Source organism: Oryctolagus cuniculus, chromosome 12 (assembly GCF_964237555.1).
Source record: "Oryctolagus cuniculus chromosome 12, mOryCun1.1, whole genome shotgun sequence".
NCBI classification, from domain to species: Eukaryota; Metazoa; Chordata; class Mammalia; order Lagomorpha; family Leporidae; genus Oryctolagus; species Oryctolagus cuniculus.
Genome location: NC_091443.1, coordinates 67383259 through 67396551, shown reverse-complemented (window position 1 = coordinate 67396551; position 13293 = coordinate 67383259). Strand labels below are relative to the sequence as shown.

At 42.4% G+C, this 13293-nt stretch overlaps 1 protein-coding gene across 12 annotated transcripts in view; it reads right to left on the bottom strand.

The window, feature by feature from the left end:
- CTDSPL2 (CTD small phosphatase like 2) overlaps positions 1–13293 on the bottom strand; it is a 103616-nt gene that overhangs the window by 65896 nt on the left and 24427 nt on the right. For all 12 annotated transcript variants that reach the window (XM_070054117.1, XM_051822431.2, XM_070054114.1 and 9 more), the window contains one exon: positions 4365–4574. Coding sequence is in view for 8 of the 12 variants with exons in the window: in XM_051822431.2 (XP_051678391.2) it covers positions 4365–4550 (186 nt within the window). In the remaining 4 variants the exon portion in view is untranslated. The remainder of the gene's footprint in view (positions 1–4364; positions 4575–13293) is intronic.

The following is a 13293-nucleotide window of genomic DNA, read 5'->3' as shown; positions in this document are numbered from 1 at the left end:
AGTCAGTATGGGATGTGGGCATCTTAACCACTAGGTTAAATCCTCACCCAACCAAATTTTGAATAAGACAATGACACTATATTTAAGATACATAATTAAGTACTGTATACATACTAAACGCAAATTTAGGATGTATTATCAGGAAGATGGTTTATGACAACATAGATAAGAAAACAACACTGAACAGAAGTTAGTTTAAGTTCATTAAAACTAACACATGAAAAGCTAACCCCTTACTTACAATCAATAGACTAGGCAAAAAAAGCATATGTTGAATTCAGAAAGGCATTTAAATACAATTTTCAATAATCTATAGAATATGACAAAGTAATCTAAATTGAATAGCATAAAATTAAAGAAATTTGTAGCTGAAGGAAAAACCTTACTCAAAAATATTTTTTTATTTATTTATTTTTTTTTTTGACAGGCAGAGTTAGAGAGAGAAAGGTCTTCCTTTTCCGTTGGTTCACCCCCTAAATGGCTGCTACAGCTGGCGCGCTGCGCCGATCCGAAGCCAGGAGCCAGGTGCTTACTCCTGGTCTCCCATGCTAGTGCAGGGCCCAACCACTGCCTTCCCAGGCCACAGCAGAGAACTGGACTGGAAGAGGAGCAACCGGGACAGAATCCGGCGCCCCAACTGGGACTAGAACCCGGGATGCCAGCGTTGCAGATGGAGGATTAGCCAAGTGAGCCGTGGCACCGGCCACTTACTCAAAAATATTAATGAATGAGTAAAACATTAGTTTGTAAACAAGTTTTTTATGGTCTTTTTCTTTTATTTTTTTCCTCTCCATTTATTTGAAAGAAAGAATTAGAGAGTAGGAGAAACAGAGACCAATCTTTCATCTGCTGGTTAGGCCAGGCCACAGCTAGGAGCCAGGAGCTTCTTCCAGGTCTCCAACGTGGGTGAAGGGGGCCAAGGACTTGGGCCATCTTCTGCTGCTTTTCCAGGCACATTAGCAGGGACAAAGATCAGAAGTGGAACATCTAGGATTCAAACTAGCCCCATATAGGATGCCAACGCTGCAGGCCATGGCTTTAACCTGCTACACCATAGTGACAGCCCCTGTGGTTTTTTTCTACTTAACACTGTTCAGTAAACAGGAATCTAGGAAAAATCCTGGATTTTGGTTAAAAATGACAAAAAATTCAGCTGGCACCGCGGCTCAATAGGCTAATCCTCTGCCTGCGGCGCTGGCACACTGGGTTCTAGTCCAAGTTGGGGTGCTGGATTCTGTCCCAGCTGCTCTTATTCCAGTCCAGCTCTCTGCTGTGGCCCGGGAGTGCAGTGGAGGATGGCCCAAGGGGCCCTGCACCCGTATGGGAGACCAGGAGAAGCACCTGGCTCCTGGCTTCCGATAAGCGCGGTGCGCCGGCCACAGCAGCCATTGGGGAGTGAACCAACGGAAAAGGAAGACCTTTCTCTCTCTCTCTCACTGTACACTCTGCCCTTCAAAAAAAAGACAAAAAATTCTACAGAAAATGAGTTTTAGTAAACATGAGCAAAAATTTGTTGAAGTTAACTACTGAAGGAGAAAAAAGAATGTAACATGATATAAAGCCACAGTAACAGAAAAAAGTCCAAGTCAAAGGAAGTAAACATGAAGATCTAGGGACAGCCTATTTTTATTTCTGGTTATTATCTTTCATGAACAACAACAAAAAAAGGGACCAAGATGGTGATATATACTCACAGAATATATGTATATAGATTAAATCATGACTAAAGATTTGCACTTGCACATGTAAAATAACACATTTAGGAGGAAGCACTTTACAGCAATATGGCTATTCAGAAAAATGAGCTGACAAACAGTAAGCTTCTCACCAAAAGAAGCCGATTAACAACCCATCAGAAATATACAAAGCTGAGAATTCATATTAATGGAAGGAATTTGATCTTTGTTATATAAGAATATTAGAGCTGCCGGCGCTGTGGCATAGCAGGTAAAGCCTCTGCCTGCAGTACCAGCATCCCATATGGGTGCTGGTTCGGGACCCAGCTACTCTGCTTCCCACCAACCTCTCTGCTATGGCCTGAGAAAGTAGAAGATGACTCAAGTCCTTAGGCCCCTTCACCCACATGGGAGACCCAGAAAAAGCTCCTGGCCCCTGCCTTTGGATCAGCTTAGCTCCAGCTGTTATGGCCAACTGGGGAATGAACCGGCAGATAGAAGACCTTTCTCTCTCTCTCTGCCTCTCTTCCCATTATGGCGCTGGTTTGAGTCCTGGCTGCTCCACTTCCAATCCAGCTCCCTGCTAATCGTCTGGAAAAGCATGGGAGAATGGCCCAAGTCTTTGGGCCCCTACACCCACATGGAAGACCCGACTCCTGGCTTCAGATTGGCCCAGCTCCAGCTGTTGCGGCTATTTGGGGAGTAAACAAGCCAATGGAAGATCTTTGGCTCTCCCTCTCTGTAACTCTGCCTTTCAAATAATAAATAGATAAATCTTTTTAAAAATTCTTTACTTAAAATTAACAAAAGAAGAGTGGGCATTTGGTCTGGCTACTAAGATATCAGTTGACAGCCAGGTCCACTGCTTCATGTTCCCACATCTCATATAGAGTACCTGGGTTCTGACTGGCACTGTGGCATGGCTAGTGGGGCTGCTACCTGCAGTGCCGACATCCCATGTGGGCGCCAGTTTGAATCCTGGGTGCTCCACTACCAATCCAACTCTCTGCTATGTCCTGGGAAAGCAGTAGAGGATGTCCCAAGCCCATGGGCTCCTGCCCCAACGTGGGAGACCCAGAGGAAGCTCCTAGCTCCAGATCGGTACAGTTCCAGCCATTACAGCAATCTGAGGAATGAACCCGCGGATGGAAAACTTCTCTCTCTCTCTCTCTGCCTTTCAAATAAATATATAAATCTTTAAAAAGTATAAAGAATAACATCCTAAGATGTATTTTAATAGTTTTTAAAAAGGAAAAAAAAAAAAAGTACCTGGGTTGCGTACTGCTCCACTTCCAATTCTGGCTTCCCACAAATGCACACCCAGGGAAGCAGCAGTTAGGTCCCCACCACCTACTTAGCAGACCTAGACTGAGTTTCTAGCTCCCCTTTTAGGTCTGTCTCAGCTCAATTATGGGCATTTGGGTAGCGAACCAGAGGGCAGAAGATCTGTTTGTCTCTGTCCCTGTTTCTCTTTTTCAAATAAATACAAAATAAGTAAACTTTTTATAAAAATTATAAAGAAAAACAGAAAGACACCTACAGCCCATATTTGAGTACCTGATTCAATTCCCAACTCCAGTTCCTTACTCCAACTTCCTGCTAGTTCAGATTCTGGGAGGCAATGGTGATGGTTAAGTGACTGGATTCCTGCCACCCGTATCAGAAACCTGGCTCCCACTTGTGGGCATCTGGAGAGTGAACCAGCAGATGGGAGCTAGCTCTTGCTTGCTTACTCTCTCTCTCACTCTTTCTCTATCCACGTGTCTCTCTCTCTCTATCCCTCAAAATTTTTCATTAATTAACAAAAGAAATTATAGTATTAAATAAAATATAAAAAGTCCTACACAAACACAGAACATTTCTTAATTTTGGCCAACAGTTCACAATAATTAGATTTAATTAATTCTTTTAAAATAGAATCCATCATTAGGAATAAATCAACACTGACTTTTTTCTACTTATCAAAATGATACACTTAAGACTATAATGAGGAATTTATCATATAAATGATTTTCCCCAGAAAGAATAAAAACATACATCATAATTAAATGTACATACAATGAATAATAACAATACATTTACAGAGTGCATTCAAGTTTCTCAAACTGTTCTTCTTGTTATATCATCTAATCTGAAAATAATTCTTATACAGACAAGCAACTGGTACATTAGTCCCATTTTGCTATCTTCCTGAGGCTCTTTGGGGTAAATGAAGGTCACTCAAGTTGCTCCACGGCATAATTCTAAAGCACAAGATTTTTGTTCAGTTTCCAATTTCTTTTAATAATTTTGTTTCTTCTTTGATGATGTAATATATTTTCAGTGTACAAATGTTACAATTCAGATAGACAAAAGAAATCACCTCCATAATTAAACATAATTAACTGCTGTTTGAAATGAATAATGAAATAAAGCAAAAGAACGGAAAAGTTTATTTTGTTCCCCGTTAACACTATACTGAAAACACACAAGGCTAAATGGATTAGTCCAGTGGAATAATTGTTATTCTTGAACTACCATTAAATATTTTGAATATTCAAGTAATATTTTTCAAAGTAAAGTAACACCAAAATGTAGACATCTCCTTTAAAAAGAGATTCTAGCAATAGCAATTTATTATCTATGCATCCTCGCAGAAAACCTAAACTTCATTTTGAATGATACACAGTTTCAGGACAAAACCATTACCTTGGGTGTGCTTCCTTTAATGAACTTTTTAATTGAAGACAACAAGCCAGTTTCATTCTTGGGTGGTTTTTCTCCTCCTGAGGGTAGGCTATCATCAACCTCTGAGTATTTCCTCTTTGCTCTGGCAGTGCGTTGGGTTTGGATTTGATTTGATTGCTGAGAAGTTTTCCTTGTTCTCAGCCTCATTTTTTATGGGTGCCACATGTAAAACTGTGAGAGAAAAATAACAAAGATTATTAAAATTCAAATGTGTCCAGCTGATATAATACCTCTTGATTAAAAACAAACAAACAAAAAAACCCAGGTCTTCAAGGAACTAACTCTTTTTTGACAGGCAGAGTGGACAGTGAGTGAGAGTGAGAGAGAGAGAGAGAGAGAGAGAGAGAGAGAGAGAGAAAGGTCTTCCTTTTGCCGTTAGTTCACCCTCCAATGGCCGCCGCGGCCGGCGCGCTGCGGCCGGCGCACCGCGGCCGGCGCACCGCGCTGATCCGATGGCAGGAACCAGGAGCCAGGTGCTTCTCCTGGTCTCCCATGGGGTGCAGGGCCCAAGCACTTGGGCCATCCTCCACTGCACTCCCTGGCCACAGCAGAGAGCTGGCCTGGAAGAGGGGCAACCGGGACAGAATCCGGCGCCACGACTGGGACTAGAACCCGGTGTGCCGGCGCCGCAAGGCGGAGGATTAGCCTAGTGAGCCGCAGCGCCGGCAAAGGAACTAATTCTTAAAAAAAAAAAAAAAAAAAAAAAAAAAAAGGCGGGAAAAAGGCGGGGTCTGCACTGTGGCATAGCATGTAAAGCTGCTGCCTACAACAATGGCATCCCATAAGGGCACCGTTTCAGGTCCCGGCTGCTCCACTTCCAATCTGGCTCTCTGCTGTGGCCTGGGAAAGCAGCAGAAGACGGCCCAAGTGTTTGGGCCCCTGCACCCACATGGAAGACCCGAAAAAAGCTCCTGGCTCCTGGCTCCTGGCTCCGGATCAGCATAGCTCCAATCGTTGCGGTCATGGGGTAGTGAACCATCGGATGGAAGACCTCTCTCTCTCTCTTCCTCTGCCTCTCTGTAACTCTGCCTCAAATAAATAAACAAAATCTTGAAGGAAAAAAAAGATTTGTACAGATTCTATAAATGTTTATTTGAAAGATAAAGAGCCAAGGCACAGTGGCACAGAGGGTTAAGCAGGTTGGAGTTCCAGCCACTCTGCTTCCTATCCAGCTTCCTGATAATGTGCCTGGTAAAGACGAGAAGATGGCCCAAGTAGTTAGCCTGTGCCACCCATGTGGGAGACCAGGATGGAGTTTCTGGTTTCAGCTTGGCCCAGAGATCTTGCTATAAAGGCCACTTAGGGAGTGAATCAGCAAAAGGAACATATCTGTCTCTCCATCTCTCTTGCTCTGTTATATGCTGTTACACAGATACACAACTCAATGGATCTTCAAGAAAAAGGAAGGAAAGGAGGAAAGGAGGAAGGGACGAAGGGAGGATGGGAGGGAGGGAGGGAGGGAGGGAAGGAAGGGAAGGAAACATCCCCAATAGCCAGGGATCAGCCACTTCAAAGTCAAGAGCTGGGAACCCAATCTAGGTCTCCCAAGTGGGTGGCATGCCATCACTTGATGTTTTCCCAGGGTAGGTACCAGCAGGGAGCTGGAATCAGAGGTAGTCAGGATCCAAATCCAGGCACTCCAATACGGGATACAGGCATTCCAAAGGGCAATTTAACCACTGTGTCAAATGCCCACCTCAGGAACTTAAGTTAAAGGCATTATGCCTTATATTTTGAATTACCATGAGTTATGTTCCCAACAACCTTTGAAATATCATATGTTATAAAGTGTGGAAGAAGAGCATACATGCTCTTTCCACAACACTATGCTGCCTCCACCTATACCAACATCACAACTTATTTCACAAATATTTATGAAGCACTTAAGCACACTCAGGCATCAGGTTAGGTAAACACAGAGAAAATAAACAAGATAGGGAAGGATTTTGCCCTTCTGAAAATCACAACGCAATGGGAAAAATCATCATTCAATGAATTTAATTAATTCCATGAGCATGATTCCACTAACAATCAAAAAGAGGGAGAAGAGTTAGCATAGCAGTTTAAGACATTGGTTAGGGTGCCAGCCTGAGGTGGGTGTTTGGCACAATGATTAAGTTGCAAACTAGAAGGCCTGCATCCCATATGAGAGTGCTAATTTGAGTCTTGGCTCCTCCCTTTCAGATCCAGCATCCAGCTGATGCACATTATGAAAGGCAGCAGATGATGTCAAGTACCTGTCACCCATATTGAGTTCTGTGCTCCCAGCTTGAGACTGGCCCAACTCTGGGTGTTGCAGACATTTGGGGAATAAACAAGCAAACAGAAGATCTTTGTTTTTCAAATAAAATGAAAGTAAATTTTTTTAATGTTTTTAAATAAGATGCTTGTTAGCAAATGATGGCCCAAGGGTTTGGGTCTGTCCCCATGTAGGTGGCAGATCCAGATTTAGATCCAGGATCCTGGCCTGGCCCAGCCTCAGTTGTTGCAGTCATCTGGGAGTTGACAGATGGAAGATTTCTTTCTCTCTGTGTCACTCTGCCTTTCAAATAAATAAAACAGATTAAAGATAAAAAAAAAAAAAAAAAAAAAAAAAAGATGACACTTGAATCCCACAGTGGATGGCATGGGTTTGATTTTTCTTCTGCCAAAGGAAACTGAAGTCTAGCCCTGGTTGTGACAGGTATTTATCTGTCTCTCTACCTCTCTCTCTTCTCTCTGCTGCTCAAGTTTCACAAGAGTGGGCGGATCATTTTGAGAGATTCCAATCTTTTTTTTTTTTATAGATTTATTTATTTGAAAGTCAAAATTAGAGAGAGGGGGAGATACACACACATACAGAGAGCTCTCCCATTTGTTGGTTCACTCTCCAAATGGCTGCAATGGCCAGGTCTGGGCCAGGCCCAACCCAAGAGCTAGGAGCTTCATTCAGGTAGCCCACTTGGGTACAGGGACCCAAGCGCTTGGACCATTTTCTACTGCTTTCCCAGATGCATTAACAGGAAGCTGGATTGGAAGTGGAGCAGTTGGGTCTCGAGCCAGTGCCCATAAGGGATGGCAGTACTGCAGAAAGGCTTAACCTGCCAGACAACAGTGCCAGCTCCAAGAGATTCCAATCTTACCAAACACAATAATAATTTAAAAACTATTATATTATTATTATGCGGCCATCTGGGGAGTGAACCAGCAGATGGAAGACTTTTCTTTTTCTCTCTGCCTATGTCTCTCTGTAACTCTACCTTTCAAATAAATAAATAAATCTTTAAAAAAAAAAGTACTAGTAGTTCAGCTCATTAAAGTTTAAATACTTACTGGTCACCTGCCATTAGATTGGAAACAAAAGGCTGAAAATTATAATCTCTGCACTTCAGAAGCAAAAAGTTTAACAAGTATAATAGACACTTGTCATATTATATACTATTATATATACAAAATACTAGACCACTCTGTGTGGAGAAAATGAAGACAGTTCTGGGAAAGTTTAAGAAAAAAGTCTGGGGCCATTATTGTGGCACATCAGGTTAAGCCATTGTCTGCAGTGCCAGTATCTGACATGGATGCCAGTTCGAGTCCAGGCCACTCCACTTCCAATCCAGCTCCAGCTAATGCAACATCAGGAGAAGTTAGCCCAAGTGCTTAGGCTCCTGGATCCACATGGAAGGGACCCACATGGGAGACCCAAAGGAAGCTCTCGGCTCCTGGCTTCAGCCTGGCCCAGCCCCAGCCATTTGGGGAGTGAACCAGCAGATGGAAGTTATCTTTGTCTCTCCTTCTCTCTCTATAACTCGGCCTTATAAATAATTAAAAAGAATTTTAGGGGCCAGCACTGTTGCATAGCAGGCTAAGTCTCTGCCTGAGGCATCGAAACCCCATATGGGCACTGCTCCACTTCCAATCCGGCTCCCTGCTAATGCACCTAGGAAAGCAGGGAAAATGGCCCAAGTCCTTGGGCCTCTATACCAATGTGGGAGACCGCAAGGAAGCTCCCAGCTCCTGGCTTTGGCCTAGCCCAGCCTGGCCATTGCAGCAATTTGGGGAGTGAACCAGCAGATGGAAGATTCCTCTCTCTCTGCCTTTCAAATAAATAAATAAATCTTAAAAAATAATTTTAAATAAAAATCTTTCCAAAAAGACTAGCATTAAATGGATTTACTGGTGTATTTTACCTAATGACTGAAGAACAGCAATTCTCAAAATGTTCCCAAAAATTGATGAGGAACACCTTCCAGCTCACTAAGCCTTAACCATGATACCAGAGATAAAGACAATACAAGAGGTGCTGGCAACCTGGCACAGTGGGTTAAAGTTGCTATCTGCAGCATCCCATATGGGCACAAGTTGTGTAACAGTTGCTCCATTTCTGATTCAACTCCCTGCTACATGCCTGAAAAAGCAGCAGCAGATGGTCAAAGTCCTTGCTACTCAAGTGGGAGACCCAGATAGAGTTCCAGGGTACTGGCTTCAGCCTGGCTCAGCCCTTGTCACTGCAGTCATTTGAGGAATGAACCAGAAGATGGAAGATATGCCCCTCTCTCCCTCTCTGTAATTCTGCCTTTCAAAAAAATAAATAAATCTTTTTTAAAAAGCAGTATAAGAAAACCATGGGTCAATATTCCTTATAAACACAGAGGAAACTACCCTGAACAAAATATCAGCAGAATAAACAGATTACACTTCATGATCAAGTGGGATAAATGTCAGGGCAATTCAATACAGGAAACCCGACATAATACACATTATCGAGTAAAGGGAAAAAAATCCACCTGATATCATTTCAATTCACCCAGAAAAAGTATCTGATCAAATCCAACATTTTTTCATGATAAAAAAATACATAACAAAAAATAACTTCCTCAACCTCATAAAAAAAAACCCAAAGTACTTCGTACATGACAAAAAATGTAATTGTTCTCTTCCTAATATCAGGAACGAGACAAAGAGACAAACTTTATGTCCAATCTCACCATCCATTCAATACTTTACTGGATGGAAGCTCTAGTAATGGTTATATAATATGCCAATGTATAAATATTTCATAATTTATTTAACCAAAGGCCTGCTAAAAAATTAAACTGTCCATATTAGTAGTATTACCTCAAATGAGTAACTACAAAAATTTCAGTCTACATTTCTAATTAAGACAGTTTGTTAGCAATGAATTTATTCAGATTTCTAACATTTGGTAATATCTCTAGAAATATCAACAAGCTACCTTCTAGAAAATGTTTTCAATCAGTAATGTACAAAAGACTGAATCTTCCACATCAGCATTATTTTTAATTTTTAAAATGTTTACCAACTCAAAGTAAAAAATTGTTAAATTGTAGATTATAACTAATGAAACTACATAATTTATACTTACACTCTACCACTAGTTTCCATTTTGTTAAATGTCCCTTTATAATTTATTTCTAAGATTATAAAACACTAAAATTGGGGAGGGAAAAAACTCTTATAATTCAACTTCCCAAGCAAAGCAGAGATACCTAAGGTAACATTCCTGAAGAAAAGCAATTTAAAATCTGCTTGAATGCTCAGGGAAAAATGAAGCTCATTACTTCGTAAGACAATATTAAATGTAGAGGCAGGTATGTGATTAAGACACCAATTAAGATGCCCATGTTCCATATCAAGTGCCAGGATTTGATCCCTGCCTCTAGCTCAGGACTACAGTTTCCTGCTAATGTAGACTCTGGGAAGCAGCACTGATTGCTCAAGTATTTGGGTTCCTCCCACCTACAATACTGATCTGGATTGAGTTCCTGGTGCCTGTCCTCAGTTCAGTCCCAGTCATCACAGGTGTGCGGAATGAATCAAAGGATGGGAGCTCTCTGTATCTCCCCAAAATTTTTTAAACTTTTTTTCAGAAATTACATTACATATATTATATATTAATATATATTATATAATATATTGATATTAATTAATATATTAATTAATTAATTAATTATTATATATTAATTAATTATATTAATTAATATATTAATTATATTATATATTATATATTATATATAATATATTATATATTATATATATTATATATAATATATAATATATTATATATTATTATATATTAATTAATATATAATAATATATAATATAATAATAGGCTAATCCTCCACCTAGCGGCACCGGCACACCAGGTTCTAGTCCCAGTTGGGGCGCTGGATTCTGTCCCGGTTGCCCCTCTTCTAGGCCAGCTCTCTGCTGTGGCCCGAGAGTGCAGTGGAGGATGGCCCAAGTGCTTGGGCCCTACACTCCATGGGAGAGCAGGAGGAGCACCTGGCTCCTGGCTTCGGATCAGCACGGTGTGCCGGCCACAGCGCGCAGGCCACGGCGGCCATTGGAGGGTGAATCAACGGCAAAAGGAATACCTTTCTCTCTGTCTCTCTCTCTCACTGTCCACTCTGCCGGTCAAAAAAACAAAAGAAAAAGAAAAATTATATATTACATGAGTTCTAACCAAAAACTTATTAAACTCAACTGAGCAAAATTTGCAAATATTCACATGTCAGCATTGTGGTACAGCAGGTTAAGCCAAGGCCTACAGCGCCAGCACCGCATATAGGTGCTGGTTCAAGCTCCAACTGTTCCAGTTCCAATCCAGTGCTCTGCTAACGCACATGTTAAAGCAGCAGAAAATGGTTCAAGTCCGTGGGCCCCTGCCACCCACATGGGAGACTCTGCAGAAGCTCCTGGCTCCTGACCTCAACCTGACCCCAGCCCATTGCAGCCATTTGGGAAGATGGAAGATTCTCTCTCTCTCTCCCCCTCTTTCTCCCCCCACCCCCCGTCACTCTTTCAAATAAATAAATAAATCTTTTAAAATTAAAACAAAAAGTTTCAAGGGTAGCCGTATGGTACTTTTTTTTTTTTTTTTTTTTGGACAGGCAGAGTTAGACAACGAGAGAGAGAGACAGAGAGAAAGGTCTTCCTTTTCTGTTGGTTCACCCCCCAATGGCCGCTGTGGTCAGCACGTTGTGGCCGGCGCACCGCGCTGATCCAAAGCCAGGAGCCAGGTGCTTCTCCTGGTCTCCCCATGTGGGTGCAGGGCCCAAGCACTTGGGCCATCCTCCACTGCCTTCCTGGGCCACAGCAGAGAGCTGGACTGGAAGAGGAGCAACCGGGACAGAATCCAGTGCCCCAACCGGGAATAGAACCCGCCGGTGTGCCAGCGCCACAGGCGGAGGATTAGCCTGTTGAGCCGCGGCGCCAGCCAGTATGGCTCTTGGTTAAAGCTTTCTTTGGGGGCCAGCACTGTGGCATAGCAGGTAAAGACATTGCCTGGAGTGCCAGCATCAGATACAGGCACCGGTTCCAGTCCCGGCAGCTCCACTTCCAATCCAGCTCTCTGCTATGGTCTGGGAAAGCAGAAGATGGCCCAAATCCTTGGGCTCCTGCTCCCACGTGGGAGACCCAGAAGAAGCTCCTGGCTCCTGGTTTCGGATCGACGCAGCTCTGGCCATTGTTGCCATCTGGGGAGTGAACCAACACATGCATGACCTCTCTCTGTCTCTACCTCTCTCTGTAGCACTATCCTTCAAATAAATAAAATAAATCTTTTTTTTTTAAAAAAAGCACCTGGATCCAATTCCTGTCTCTGCTCCCAATTCCAGCTTCCTGCTAATGCACATCATGGGGGGACAGCAGGTGACAGCTCAAAAACTTCAGTCTGGTTAGCAGGTTAAGCCCCTTCTTGGACACCACATCCCATATTGCAGTGCCAGTCCCAGCTATTCTATTTCCAATCCAACTTCCTGCCAATTCATCTTGAAGGCAGCAGATGATGGCTCAAGTGCTTTGGTTCCAACTACGTGGGAGACCCAGGTGGAATTCCTGGCTTCCAGCTGGTCCAGCCCCAGCTGTTGCAGGCATTTTGGGAGTGAAGCAGCAGCAGAATATCTCTCTCTTCAATATCTTTCCCTCTTTCTGTGTCACTCTGCCTTTCAAACAAATAAATAAACATTTTTAAAATTTTTACTTATTTATTTGAAAGGCAGAGTGACAGCAGAGGGAGAGGCAGAAAGTGAGAGAGATCTTATTGATTCACTCCCCAAATGGCAACAACAACCAGGGCTGGGCCAGGCCAACCCAGGAGCCGAAAACTCCATCCGGGTCTCCCATGTGATGCAGGGGCCCAAGCACTTGGGCCATCTTCTAGCTGCTTTCCCAGGCCCATTAGCAGGGAGCTAGATTGAAAGTGAAGTAGCAGGCACCCATGTGGGATGCCATGCAGGCAGCAGCTTAATCCAATGCACCATGGCATCAGCCATTTTTTTTTTCTTGAAGGAAAAAGCAACAACAAAGAACTGCAGTCCCTGACACTCAGAGAGACCTAGATTGAGTTTTCAACTCTCAGCTTCAGCCTAACCCAGGCCTAGCTGTGAGGGCATTTGAGGAATAAACCAGCAGATGAAGAGATGTCTCCCTATTTCTCTTCCCCTCATATAAATAAATGGATTTTTAAAAAAATAATAACCTTCCATGTGAAAAAATTTTGCCTAATTAAAAAAAGTTACCCAAAATCCCACTTTTTCATAATTCTTTAGCTTCTGCTTTTCATCTAAACAGCTTTTGGAACGGGTGACTTCTCTGGGAAACCTTTGGCTGGGCAAAACCTTAAAACAACCTCAATCTGTAAAAGCACTGCTCACAAATTGGCTTCTAGGAGCCCAAAATTAACTTTTTATAGATACAATGTTACAAATGGGGGTCAGAGTTCCAGGGCAGTTGCTATGAGTACCCTTAGCCCAATAATTGAACAGAAAAATCTCAAATCTAATTATAGAAATAATGTGAAAAACAGCATTCTACATCTCAGCACGAGGTCTATCTGTATCTGTAACAAAACTACAGACCTCTGATGCTAGGAAAACTAGGTATCACAATG